We start from the raw sequence: 13,653 nt of genomic DNA, 5'->3' as shown, positions 1-13,653 counted from the left end.
CCCCACCTCCCCACCCATTATCTAGTTGGCATTTGTTTATTTTTTTTTATTCTTTTGTATACTCCTGTCCGCCTATGTTTTTCGGAGTGTTCTGTTGACATGTTATTGACGTCATTGATAATTCTATAATGGCAATACAATGTATATTTTGTATTTCGCATCAAGTGGGTGATGCAGGCAGTATCCTATATCAATATCATCCACCCTACCCTTTTGTGGCCCTCACATAGATAACAGACACTTTCTGATATATTGTTGTTGGCGGCCACATCACAGTTTAATCCCTTCATAGCCTGTCCGCACTTCTAACACCATACAGTATCCTGGTATGATACTTTACCACACGTTCATCAACGGCGTTAGGTAATTTTCTCCCTTCATCTGGAACCGTCTACTCTGGCAGCAGTGACGTTGCGCGATATTTATCCCAAAGTTTGCTGGTATCTCGCGGCACGGCAGAGTGCCTTCTATAGCGCAGATTCCGGTTGAGCGTTGAACATTGAAACAGCAAAGCAATTAAACCCTCAATCCTGTAAGACCGTATTTCACTTTTTCGAGGCCTGTTTGTTGTCTCCCTTCTTATCTTTTCTTGTTCCCTTTAATAACTCCAGATGTCCCGCCTTTTCAGCAAGCAATCGCTCAGTCTTCCCAGTCAGACCGGACGTTAATTTCTAATGTAGTAGAACAACACATGTCAGCTTTGGCACCGACCCAAATTCCAAGACGGGAAGCTTTAATCTACCTTGACCATTTTCTGTTGTTTTATGAGTTTCGCTTTCTTAGGTGCGATGGTCTTTGCGCCTCGTTTTGGGCCTAGAGTTGTTGGCCTGGTTGGAAGGGTAAGTGAGAGGATAACGATATACCAAGGCCATGCGACATAACTCACTTCTTAGCCGGCGGAGGCTTGGACTTCTTGATTGCACCTTGAGCCATGGTTGTCTCGCTTGCTACGGTGAGGTGTGCACTCTTATTGATTGTTCGTCGTAGTCGAAGATTCCCTACGGATCTTTTTTTATCTGACGTCTTGAAATTTCCGGCCAATTAGAAATACTTCTGCGCTTATCTAATGGGTAATAAATGCATCACGTGAAGTGTTTAAGAAAATTATACGGAGTAGATACTTTTATTCCTAATCGACCGAGTTTGCTTGCCCAGCCACCACCACCACAAATATAGAGAGCTCTTCAAGTGTTTCTTCCAGCAGCTCTTCAGCCAGCTGCTGGCCCTCATAGCCAACTTGAAAATTTTTGCACCCTTTAGAAGCCTTTCATGTCTCGATTCAACCCGATGGTTAATCGCGAGTTAAGGCTCAAACCTTATTATTAAGCTGGTGCTTGGAGTCGAAGTGCTAGTCACGTGCACTCCAGCATGTTTCTATTTTAAGAGTTGTAAAGGCATATTGGCCCCCTATGGTTAACAGTACGGCTAACCTATGAAGGATGGAAAGAAGGTGCATTCCCGCAGAGGTACAATATACGGAGTACTGGCTCGGAAAATAGAAGCCCACCCCTGGCGGCTATGCTTGATCCTTATGATGGACAGGGAAGAAGGGCCTTGTCTCCTCCATAGAGCGAGGCTGTATTAAGCGTTGGTCTGGAGCCTCCTTTCGGGCCATTCTTGATGCCTGGTGCGCGGATGGCTTTTAGTGGTGTTGTCCTTTTGAAATTTTCGGCATTTACCCGTACATCCTTGGATGGGAAGCTCTCGTCATTTACTGCTTCGAACTTAATTACTCCTCTACTCTCTTCCGTCCCAGTCACGGCGAAACTGAAGGGCTGTAGATGATTCCCGCTCAGGCGTGACTTTTTTTTAACCGCTTCGACAAGCAGCCTCTAGACGAAAGGGGCCAAGGAAAAGATGTCGACTGCATGGCAGCGAGTGTTGCGAGCGATCGTTGTAGCCTCCATTATAAGCATCATACTCATCTACTCGGCTCAACAGTTTGGCCCTGTGCCTGTCCACACACCAATACGTGATCGCCCAGATGATCAGCATAAACCCTTCCAGCCGCCGGTGCCTAAGCCTGATCAAGAGCCTCCATCATTGATCTCACACGCACCACCGGTCGTACCAACGCTGGCATCGTCTTCGACAGGTGCACTAGGGACAAGACCTCCCAGCACAACAACTTCCGCAGCAATAACGACACCGTCGTCACACTCTGGAGATACCAACGGAACAATCCTTGGGGTTCCTAGCAAGATATGGCAAACAGCCAAACATGCGAACCTTAGCAGCGAGTACACCGACATGAGCAATACATGGATAGTGAAGAACCCTTCTTTCCGCCATGAGCTGCTCACCGATGAGTCGAGTGATGACTATGTACGCAGCCGTTACCCTGGCTCGGACACCGTAGCTCTTTATACCAGGCTCAAAATTCCCATCCTCCGAGCCGATCTGCTACGTTATCTTATCTTGTTGGCTGAAGGCGGCATCTGGGCTGACCTGGATACCACATGTGAGGAGCCAGTAAGCAACTGGCTTTCAAAAGAGATATCCAGCACGAACAGCACCATTAAGGCCGGCCTAGTTGTTGGGCTCGAACCCGATGCCGACCATGGCGGTAAAAAAGTCCTGACCAACGCGGTTTTGGCAGCGCAGCCCGGTTCCAAGCATATCAAGGCCGTCGTGGATGATGTCGTGCATCAACTCCTTGAAATTGCAAAGCAAAGGGGAGTTGGCCCTGAAGGTATCACACTCGAGATGATCAATGATGTCGTCGAGGTTACGGGGAGGAAGAAGATGACCGCAAAGATCATCGAGTCTCTTTCTAAGACGCTGAACAAGGAGATCAAGGAGAGTGATCTCGTTAAGAACGGCGGCAACGAGCCGCAGTGTCTTGACGACGTGATAATACTTCCCATCCCCGCATTCGCCTCGTATAGCAACAACCCAACGGCCCAGGGCCGAGTGCTTGTGACGCACCACCACGCAGGCACATGGAAGAGCGCTGCCGAAGATGCTAGGAAGAATCGCGAGAAGCAGCTTCAGGAGGAGGCAGACAGGCTGAAGAAGGCAGCCGACGAAGCGGAGAGGAAGCAGAAGGAGGAAGTCGAGGAACATAAAAAAGAGGAAGACTCTACGAAGAAGGCAAAGGAGGATGTGGAGAAACACCGTAAGGAGCAGGAGGCTAAGGAAGAAGCCCAGAGAAAGGCTAACGACAAGCAGCAACTGAAGTAGTGCTGCGGACACCACAGCCAATAAGATATTCAGCCAGAGCTTGTACGTACCCTTGCACAGAATCTAACTACTTCCCTTACCACCGCGTACCTCTCCCTCTTCCCCTGCCTCTTCCATGTTTTCTAGTAGGACTTGGGGTAGCGTCAGAGCTAAACCTTAGGGTTCAGGAGGAATCAAGGGACTGAAGGTATTGCGAGAAAAGAAGTCAAGGACATGAGTCTGCTCGTCACGTATGCTGCTGCCCTCCCTTCTCTCCTGACAACCAAGAATCCAGAGGAGCGAGAAGCCCCCTGAAAGCTGGTTGAGCGTGTTCGATATCCACACGCAGGGATGAGCATAACCAGGCATAAATCATCCCCCTCGGTATGACGGAGCGCTGGCATCGAGACCACTACTGCCCCATTGTCCTGCCCCTGTACCACCATGGATAACGGAACCCGGCACATCTGCAGGTTTCACAGTTGCCTGCCACTCTGCCACTGCTCAGTGTAAATACATTTTTCACTCTGAACACACTATCCATCCCATCACCTACCGCGGTTCAGTGTTATGATTTTTCTCATCTTATCAGTTCATCTTATCTCTCTCACATGACTGCTGACTCATCTGACTGAAACATCCGTAAAGTAAACAAACTTCCGTAAGTAGAAAAAAAGAAAAAACGACATCCAGAATGTGAGCAAAAGTGACGGCGAGGAAGAAGAAACAAAAAGTGGAGGGAGCAAAACAAATAGATCCATCCAACTTAAGGGCTAGTCTCGCAGCAGAACGTCTGCCATGACTTGACTCTCATTTCCCTCTCTCTTCTTCCTCTCAACCCTTTCTCCAGAAGGTTGCCGTTTCGCCCCCCTTTTTTTTTTCACCTCTCCCTCGGCATCTTGCGTGCTGCTGTTTGGTTTCCCAGCTGACTTGCGGCTCCGGGCCAATCGGGCGACTTGGCTGTATATGGGTAGTAGTACCAGCCGGGGGGGTGATGGAGACTGGCCGGACTTGCTGCCTATATTATTCATTAACAGTGCCGAAAGATGGACACACACCCAGAGATAGGGGGCTCTTCGTCGAGGTCGAGGTACTTTTCTTCCTTTCCCCGTCGACCAGCAAAGAACAGCGAGAATAACGAGTATAACAATAGCATCAGCCCGTTCCGCAGCAGATCGCCGACCCTGAGTCCCTCGCCCCCGTTCAATACCCAGAACCGTCGGCTGCAGCTTCGTAACGCTCGGTTTAGGGGTGCGTTGCTTGCCTCGGCTTCTGCATCTACTTCAACGCCTGCTACTGCGTCTTCGTCCAGACAGGTGAGCCCTCCACAATCCCAGGCCGAGACATGGAGGAGTACACTGGACGGCAGTGAAGACGACGACAAAGAAAACGACTGGGCCTATGAGGGATTTCATACAACAACTGCCAGTAGCTTTTCCAGGGGCCCGCACAGCAGACGATCGAGTATATTGAGAGAATTGGGGAACTCTACTCAGCGAAGGCGATCTCAGCATACCTCCCGTGTACCCGTGACATCCATATTTCAATCGCAGCCGGACTCGCCTCCATGGTCTGCATCATTTGGCCGGCCCAAAGCTTGCGTTGAGGACCAGGATCAGGCTCAGGACACTCAAACCCACGAACTAGAGCTGGATCTCGACTGGGAAGAGAAAATGCAACTGCATTCCACGAGGAAAGCGTCGATATCGTCGCAGAAAAGTAATCCTTTCACAAGCCTTGACCGAATAAAAAGACCAAAAGAGCGGAATCGAGACGGCCGTCGTGATGCATCTCAATACATCGAGCATCTTGAGAACCAGCTCGCGGCCACGCTCCAGGATGCTGAGTTGGCCGATGCAAAGACACATGCTGCCCGATACAAGGCATTAAAGACCGAGTACAGGATCCTAAGGCAGGAACTGACCGAATGGGAGGAGAAGTTTGAAGCTCGAGTACGGGACGAAGAAGCAGTGGTCGCAGAACGAGAAGCTCAACTGAAGATACGCATACGAGCGCTGGAGCGTGAAGTAGAAGTCAAAGACAACAAGATTAGAGAGCTCGAATGGGAGGTTGAGAAAGAAGCGCAGAACCGGCGGACACTGGAAGCTGTTACTGCTACGAACCGCTGTCTGGAGCGCCGAGTTGATGTGCTGACTGAGTTGCTTGCTCAGTCGCCTGGCAGAATAGAACTGCCCCCTCCCCCACCAGCTTCAGCAGCAGACGGTGCTTCCTCAATACACGGCGGAGATGGTAGTATGTGCCGTACACCTAGGCCCAAGTCGATATTTACCAAGATACCCTTGTCACCGGTTCGACAGCCTCTTTTCCATCCCACCAGCGAGCCGGACGCTTCGTTATCTGACCCATGCAAGAGGGCTTCGGGAGATGAAGACTCTCGTGTCTTTGAGCTAGCATCTGTTGACTCGGGCTTCGATTCCGGTCCGTCGCATTCCCAGAGAACCTCCCTTCTATCTAGCCATTCTGGCCCTGGGTCAGCAACATCGCTCCCGTTATCACCAGAACTCCAACTACAGGGGAAACTCCAGTATCGAAAGCGAAAGATGCGCCGTTTCCCTTCTGGCTGCTGTACATTGAAACCGCTTGTCTTACCAACTGCATCCGCTGCCCTCTCGCCGTACGCTCCGCCTGTAAATCCATCCGCGTCGCCTGGGTCCTATACAACAGCCACGTCTGGGCACGGGATTTTTCGACGCTACGATAGTACAAAGGCCGGATCAGGCTATGGCGAGTCGTTATATGACGACGAGACAGATGGAGATGATGCTGACACTGATGCGGCGAGGACAGATGCACTTGACTCGCTGGAGGGTAATGTAGCGAATTATCAGTCCTTTGAAGAAGCAATGGCGGGCCACGACTTATCATTTGACGACACGGAAGAGTTTGGATATAGTCCGTTTGCCGCAAGTAAAAGCCGCTCGCCAGGAAGTGAAGCAATAAGCTATGAAGGAGGAGGTACGGTCAGACGACGCCGCAACCGCAGCCGCCAGATATCGACTTTACGCATCGGTATGAGCCCCATTAACCGCATAATTTCAGCCAGACAACACCATGCTTCCCTATCATGGCTTGAAAAGTTACATCTACAAGTCCCACAGCTACTGTCTAACGTACGAACACTGGCCTGCCGCATCTTGTCCAACGCATGGCATTCCAACTGGCGCCGTCTAGGTGGTATATCCTGGTGGTTCCTCGGTCTGTTGCTTGGTACACATACACGGAACCAATGGGTCAGGTATTCTATGGTTCGAAGTGCTAGGTGTCTGGGACGCAGCGAGGACGCCCGGACGGCGGATCAAGAGCCATCAACCCCTGTCAGTGTCCACCATCGACCGGGTACTGCAACATCACTCCCTTCCGACTATACGCCAGCCATCCAGGAATGGCTCAAGTTCTCTTTCACTCTTGTGTTGGCCATAGGTCTTGCTATCCGTGACGGGCCAAGCACACTAACATGTGCTTGTCCACCACCAGAAAGCGATATCAGATCTAACCCTGACGCCGACATAATGACAGAATCTGAGGTTTACCAATCGTCGCCCAAATACCGAGCTATACGCACCAGTTTATCAGTTCTCAGCCCAAGTGCTCTCCCCAGAGATGACGAAGCATTTGACAACGGCCTTGACTGACATTCATTCACCTGCAACAACACCCTAATGATTGATGACGCTCCCTTCCTTTTTCCTTTTTTTTCTCCCCGCTTATTTTTTTTTTCCCTACCCTCTTTTGTACAACGCCCTATCGCAAACAGTTGACCATCTGTGATGCATCTCCGTGCTTTGTAAAAGGAGAGCAACCGAATTCGTGTTAATGGGCGACAGATTACATTAGACTAGCTCGGTCCTGGATAAGTAAATAATAGATTCTTTTTTTTTTTTTTTTTTTTTTTTTTTTTTTTTTTTTTTTACACTGAGGAGTGACCAGGACAGCCACATACCGCTAAAGATTGGGGAGAGGGCTGCTGGAAGTCTTCGCTGAAAGCTGGAACACGATATTCACATAGCATCAGTCATATTCTGGGGGAGGTGATCATTATCAAACAGAAGAGGGAAACAGGAAGGGGAGCCCGTCAAGCGATGCTGCAACGATCAGGAGGGTGATACATGTGTTTGTGTGTTTAGCAGCATATATCACAGCAGCACTCGCACGATTCTCCACAGAGCCAGCAGCAGCAGAGCGTCGCGAGACTTGGGAATCGTAAACGTCAGTTTCTCTTGATAGTTACAGCTGAAGCCGCTGAGGAAATGATGAGTGCACGTACCATGTGTAGAGACATCCCCTATCCTTCTTCTCCTCTACTATAACCGGCGGCGGTGCCTGCTGGTATTGCATCTATGGGCATATCAAAAGTCAGCGCTTCCAACTCCCCCCACTAACTGAGTTGCACCTGACGAAGTTGCACGGCGACGGGATAACGACAGCGTTATACGCACAGGAGGGGGACCGCCCTGTGGGGGGCCCTGAGGAGGATAGCCGCCGTTGTAGCTGTGATCGGTCAGTCAGTCAGTTGCCATCGCCCATCGCTCAAGGAAAGGAAATGAGATGCGGTCATGTCTTCTTGGCCATGCGATGTACATGCATAACGCGATGGCCTATACGAAGGAGGCGAGGGCACCGTACCTCTGCTGTGGCTGGTTCTGATAGTATCCGGCGCTGGACATCTTTGCTGGCCGTTTTAACGAGAGTACCGAGTATCAAAGTGGTTTATTGGCGAGGTTCCTGTTGCGGGCTGGCGAAAGCGAGAGATGACTAGACAGAAGTGCGCGCCCGGGGCCTGGCTTTAAATAGCGAGCAGACAGAGGCTGGATGGAGTGTCCTGCTCAGCTCACCTTCTCCCCGGCACAGACTGCGAGCTAGCTATGTAGGACAGAGCCAGCCCCTACGCCACAGAGTGACTCTGCCAATCAGCACGGCGTCCAACGGCGCGAGCTGACGTGGCTGGTATGAATCACTAGGAGCCCTGCAGGTGTCAGGCGCTATCACAAGGACGGTAAAGGCCAGAGTCGCTGGTCAGCAATAAAAGACAGGAGCTAATAATAATATAGTAATACCAATATATTCATCTGCCCTACAGGCTACACAGTGAGCGAGAGGTTGAAACCACAAGCTTCTGACAGGGCCGACCCGGGAGATCCCCAGGTACCCAGGCACGGAGGAGTCGACACGGTCGATCAGGCGACCGTCAGCCAGATGCGATTCTGTTCCCTGGCCGTCATGGGAGGAGAACTGTGGCTTCCGCTGCCTGCTCGAGCTGAGGCTCCTGCAGCCAAGCCCAGATCAACAGCAAGAGCTGCTCCATAGAGGGTGTTGCTATAGGCCCTACGGCGAACAGGGGCTGAGATACTTCGTTCCCCAGTCCTATCCTAGCCACCCCCCAATCGCCGAACCTCCAGATAATGGTTCCTGTCCATTCGCCGCATTATTGGCCTGATGGAAACCAGAGCTACTTTGAACATCTTCAACGTAGCCGCTCCAGAGGTTGCCCATCTTTACGCGCAAAGGTGAAGAATACTTCATCCGAAATAGCATGTATCCAGCTTCCACCGAATCTGCAAGCTTCCCAGGGACATCGTCTTAACTGTAAGAAACATTGGGGCTGGTAACGCCTTTAAACGTATTTGCCATTACCTTTGGCTAATTGTTCGTTGCAGTGACATTTTCTTCCCTTAAGATTCACAATCTATCCAAGTTGAGTCATATCTACCACCATATATTAAATAGCGTTATAAATTAACTGATATATCCCAATGCCATATATACCAATGTCCATGTCCAATCCATCAGAGGGAAACAAGAAAAAAAAAGTAAGGTCTAAGCGGTTCTATAATACACTCATAGCACATCCAGTCAATAAGGATCCCATTCCAGTCGTTGCATTAATAGGAAAGATTCAACGGGCACTCCTCGCCAGGCCTTTTTACCATCAGCTTCCTTGAAAAATTCCGGTTCAAAGCTCACCTCTGCCCAAGAGCGTATAAGCTGCCTCCAGTAGCAAACTTCCGCAGCGGGTGTAAGATACTGTTCTCGGAATGTCTTGATATTATTTCGTGCAATCCGCTTTGCGTCCTGCTCGTGCCCTTCAAGCCACTCGATCTTCTCAGGTAGGTCTGACCAGTCCCTCCGCACCTCTACATAGTTCTGGTCTGGGCCCGAGCTCTTCATGAGAGGAGACTGGTGCTGGATCCACTCGAGACTGTGAGAAATGACGACCGAGTTGCAGCTCTGGAGATACTTTAAGCGCCCGGAGTAGCTGTTTCCTTCGGTCTGAGCAAGATACTTAAACCGGCAGTGTTCAGGCATTGATCTCAAATCGTTCTGCATACTGTCGTTATCACGCCATGTTATTGGCTTGACGTCCGCCCATGGCTGGTCCCTGGTGACTTGAATAAGCCTCTCACGGACCTCCAGGTCCATGGTGGCTCCTCTCCAGAATAGCTGCGGGATTTTCTTCGGCCAGGCCCAGGTGTGTTCTTCCCGCTCGGCCCCCATTTGAACTTCTTGCATTGTTCCAACTTTTGTCTCGGGCCAGGACCAGTATCCGAAATCAGGCATAAGCCAAAGGTTTGTATCTTGTTCGCGCCGGGCGTAACCCCACTGCGCAACTGGATCAACTTTATCGTCGGTGTTGAAAACGAATTCTATATTTGGGAGCGGGTCGGGAGAGGAGACGATTGCTCGGTGTAGAGCGTGCAGCGTCGCAATTTCCCGGGAGTATATAGTTCCATTTACAGCGATAACATAGAGCTAAAACAGGGTCCTTGTTAGTCTCGATTCGTCTATGAAGATACGATTATATTTTCGGCTGTTGAACAAAGTGACACTTACTTGTTGGTCATAAATCATCGCACGGATGTATCCGTTTTTGGGCACGACGGAATCGATTTCTGCGAGGCTTATAGGGCGCTGCGCCCGCTCTTGTTTCGCGCGATCAATCTCCGCGAAGAGGCCTGGAAAAGCCGACTGACATCGCTCAGCGCCGAGCACAAGAGTGTTGGCATCTCGCTTGTGATTCCATTGGCATCCGGGGTTTGCTGCATGATGCTGGCAGCTGGCAGGGGCGGTAAATGGACTGGGATAGCCGCGCAGTTGGCACCAAAGTAACACCAGCGCTAAAACGAGGCTGACGGCGACGGTGCGCCGGCGATACTTTCGGGCTGCAGATGTCGGATGCTGATGAGTCTGCGCGTCCATGTTGGGTGGCTATGTGACGGAAGACGACGCCATGAGTGAGAAGAACGAACCCCTGACTGCATCGCAAAAGATGATAGAAAGGCAATTCTTGCAAAGGGGCCCGGCAATCCTTTTGCCCATGGGATCCACGGGACCGGCGCTTAGATCATGTGACCATCGTGGCGCCTTTTGAGTTTTGACGCAAGCAAAGTGTGGCGAAATTTCCTTGGCAGAGCTTGATCTTGATACGTCGCGGGTGTTGCAAGTGGTTTCGTTCTCACTTGTGAATGGCGGTAGGAAGTCGAGCCGGCAAGCGATGCGATGGTGAGCGTGGTAAGCTTACGCTTCAACAAACTCAACCCTCGCATCCATAAGGACGGCGTGGTGAAGCCTCGAGCTTTCAGCGGGCAGCTTTTGCGATGTTGATAATAGGGGGCAGCAGCTGGATGGAATGCGAATAACTGTTGGTTGAACAAGTAGCTTGATGAGGTAGTCGAGAGAATGCCTTCTGTTAGTTAACTGTTATGGGAGGGCGCACGAAGTGTCGCACTAGCCAACGGGCCTCCAACCGGCGGCCGGTCCGATAATTTAACGGTATCAGGGATACCCTTCGAGAATCGCACAACAAACCCTTCAGAACGCCAGACGGGGGGCAGGACAGCCGACAGACAGAATCTTTTTTTCGCGCCATGTTTTATCTCTGGTCGGGTTCCCTATTCATGCAGGCACACGATGTCATCGCACAGCACAGAAGCCGCTGTCTCAAGGGAATGGATCAGTCATCAGTCGACATTAATTATTATTATTAGACAATACTTCGTCGCAGAATCACAGCCACCCTCATCTCATCTCACCCTGCAGGCGATGAAGCGGCGCTAACCAAAGACGACGGAACAGACATCAGTATCCGAACCCTTACTAACCAGTTTTCTAGGTAGAGGGTCGACACCGCCGATTGAAATTGTAATCGACACTTTCATCTCCGTCCCAAGGCCGCCTGGTAGCCGTGCGCCAGTTTAGCTATCCCCAGCCAAGCAACGAGTGGATGTCGGGCTGGAAAAGACATGACCTCAGCTGGCGGGCGGATACGGGGTAAGCAAGTAAGTAGATACTCGGGTAAGTACCGCAGGTGGGACGGACGCAAGGGGGTGATTCCAGGCACACCAGTGTGCAGAAACGAAATAAAGCCAAGTCGCGCCGGGCTACTAACGTATCGTCTAAGCGGTTTCAGCCTGTGAGCTTCATTTACCTGGCGTCGCTCAGTGACAAACGGGGACATATTTACAAACGGGGGTAAAGACAAACGCTTACGCTGTCTTACGGCGTAAGTCATCAGCAAGTCAGTGAGAAAGGAGAGCTGTGTATACGAGCAACAAAGGAATGAAACGATAGTTGTCTATCCCGATCAACGCGCTTCTCCATACCGTAAGTATTTCCCGCTCGAGTCGACCCGCCCGCGGCCGCAGCAGGACAAGGAGCACTTACATACTTGTGGTGGTATATATGGAGACAGCCTTGCGCTGACAAGCTGAACGGCGGGAGAAGATCCGACAGTTTTAGTGCGGGTGAGGAAAGGGAGAGGACGAGGGTGTTTTGAGATCGGCGCGATCGACAGGAGCTAGGGCAGCGATTGTTGGATGACGAAATGAACATCACTGGACGGAGTACATGTAAGTACGCTGCAAGAAAAGGGGGCTTGGGGATGGCTTGAGGGGGCTAAGGTTAAGGTTATGTCAGCGATAAGCTTAATTCAAGAGTTGTTGTCTCGTGGGTTGTGCGACGGTGGCGTTGAAAGGGCCGACGCAGGGTGTAAGAGTATGTATGTAGGGCGCAGGATGAAGCAAGGCCAGGCAGGAAGCCGTTGGATGCAATGAAACGGAGAGGGAGATTAGCCCTATAGCCGATCTGGTATCTGCAGGGAAGACCTGGGAAGCGAGAAGCAAAAGACAATGAAGCGGGTTAAGAGATAGAAGTATAGTAGGTATTAGTATTTACATACATACGGGCGAGGAAGACATGAGCGAGGAAAAGAACAAGGAAAGCAGGCTTTTGTGCAGTCCATCGTGAGGAGCGGAAGAGGTATGAAAGAAGCGTAGATAAAGGACAGTCAAGCTGTGCTAGATACGGTGTAAAAAAAAAGGGCGCGCTCTTAGGAGCAGCGTAGAGAAGAAGAGTAATAGTTAGATGAATGAAGAGAAATGGGAGAAAAGTAGTAGTTGTAGTTAGTTGTAGTAGGAGAGAGATATCATCGCACGGTTCATGAGGCTGATCTTGGTATGTCTAATACATATTTATCGAAGAGAGAAAAGAAAACGGAGCAATTTCTCTTTACATGGCAAAAGCAGCGGCGACAACGAGGAGAGCGGCACCGAGACCAGCGCCGACGCGGCCGGCACCGTTGTTGAATGGTGGAGGGGTGTTGGTCGAGGCTGGTGGTGGCATGGGAGCACCAGAGCCAGATGGAGCTGGAGCTGGGCCTGGGTTGCCGCCGGTTGGGTGAGGAGTGCCGGGGACAGGCACGCTGCCGGTTGGATGGGGCACACCGGGGACGGCGGTGCCGGATGGAGGGCAGATGGAGGTGGTGAGAGTGATGACGCCGCCGGAGGGGACGGGAGTGCTGGAGGTCTCGATGATATGGGTGACTGGCTTGGAGGGCTGGGGAGTCCAGGTAGGCTTCTCGGCTGGCGTGGTGGACTTTGGTGGCTGTGGCTTGGGGCTGTGGTTCTCGATGCCGAAGTTGGTGCTGTACTGGTACTGGCCGGTGCCCTCGACGACAATCATGAGGCCGTAGCTATCGTCACCGGTGAGATCAGAGCTAGGAGTCCAGGAGTGGTGGCCGGAGTTGGGGATGTTCTCCGCAAGCGTTGCAACTGGTTCGCAGTTCTTGGGGCAGCCGTGGAGGAGCATGATGGAGACGTGGCTCGAGGTGGTTGCCTGCCAGGTGATGGTGTAGGGCTTGCTGACAGGGACGCGCTCGTGGAGGCCCGGGGAAGCGATGGGGTTGCCGGAGGGAGACTGGCTGTAGTTTGGAGGAGTGACGGCAGAGACGGCGGCCGCGAGGGCAGCAACGACGAGAGTGAGCTTCATCTTGACTTGTTGATGTTGTTTTTGGTAGTGTTGTTGGTGGTATCAAGAGTATAGATCTGGAGAGACCTGGGTATAAGCAGGATTAAGGGTATTGTATTTTATTAGAGCGTAGCGAGGCCAGGACCTGAGCGAACGAATTGAGTCTAAAGAGCGACTAAGTTGGCTGACTTGAAGGAGAGAAAGAGAAGAAGAAGAAGAAGAGAGAGAAAA

The 13,653-nt window shown here is 51.2% G+C and overlaps 6 protein-coding genes across 6 annotated transcripts; 2 read left to right on the top strand and 4 right to left on the bottom strand.

Annotated features, from left to right (window-relative positions):
• Window positions 1-545: 545 nt before the first annotated feature.
• TERG_06251 (uncharacterized protein) lies at window positions 546-933 on the bottom strand (the record flags this gene model as incomplete). Its single annotated transcript, XM_003233210.1, has 3 exons — window positions 546-671; window positions 743-827; window positions 887-933. 3 exons carry the CDS (start codon window positions 931-933, stop codon window positions 546-548), a joined length of 258 nt encoding a protein of 85 aa, XP_003233258.1.
• Window positions 934-1,802: 869 nt separating this feature from the next.
• TERG_06250 (uncharacterized protein) lies at window positions 1,803-4,046 on the top strand. The gene has a single exon (XM_003233209.2). The coding sequence runs from the start codon at window positions 1,858-1,860 to the stop codon at window positions 3,181-3,183; it is 1,326 nt and encodes a 441-aa protein (XP_003233257.1). The 5' UTR covers window positions 1,803-1,857; the 3' UTR covers window positions 3,184-4,046.
• A 109-nt stretch (window positions 4,047-4,155) lies between these two features.
• Window positions 4,156-6,815, top strand: TERG_06249 (uncharacterized protein; the record flags this gene model as incomplete). Its single annotated transcript, XM_003233208.2, has 1 exon — window positions 4,156-6,815. Exon 1 carries the CDS (start codon window positions 4,209-4,211, stop codon window positions 6,813-6,815), a length of 2,607 nt encoding a protein of 868 aa, XP_003233256.1. The 5' UTR covers window positions 4,156-4,208.
• Window positions 6,816-7,529: 714 nt separating this feature from the next.
• On the bottom strand, window positions 7,530-7,847 carry TERG_06248 (uncharacterized protein; the record flags this gene model as incomplete). The annotated part of the gene is made up of 2 exons (XM_003233207.2): window positions 7,530-7,671; window positions 7,807-7,847. The coding sequence occupies 2 exons, from the start codon at window positions 7,845-7,847 to the stop codon at window positions 7,530-7,532; spliced, it is 183 nt and encodes a 60-aa protein (XP_003233255.2).
• A 586-nt stretch (window positions 7,848-8,433) lies between these two features.
• Window positions 8,434-10,941, bottom strand: TERG_06247 (uncharacterized protein). The gene is made up of 2 exons (XM_003233206.2): window positions 10,012-10,941; window positions 8,434-9,930 (listed from the first exon to the last, which is right to left on the bottom strand). Exons 1-2 carry the CDS (start codon window positions 10,375-10,377, stop codon window positions 9,034-9,036), a joined length of 1,263 nt encoding a protein of 420 aa, XP_003233254.1. The 5' UTR covers window positions 10,378-10,941; the 3' UTR covers window positions 8,434-9,033.
• Window positions 10,942-11,844: 903 nt separating this feature from the next.
• Window positions 11,845-13,643, bottom strand: TERG_06246 (uncharacterized protein). Its single transcript, XM_003233205.2, has one exon. The coding sequence runs from the start codon at window positions 13,441-13,443 to the stop codon at window positions 12,685-12,687; it is 759 nt and encodes a 252-aa protein (XP_003233253.1). The 5' UTR covers window positions 13,444-13,643; the 3' UTR covers window positions 11,845-12,684.
• Window positions 13,644-13,653: the final 10 nt, after the last annotated feature.

The sequence above is a fragment of the Trichophyton rubrum genome (genome assembly GCF_000151425.1).
Source record: "Trichophyton rubrum CBS 118892 genomic scaffold supercont2.7, whole genome shotgun sequence".
Taxonomy (NCBI): domain Eukaryota; kingdom Fungi; phylum Ascomycota; class Eurotiomycetes; order Onygenales; family Arthrodermataceae; genus Trichophyton; species Trichophyton rubrum.
This window is presented reverse-complemented; position numbering and strand designations above follow the sequence as displayed.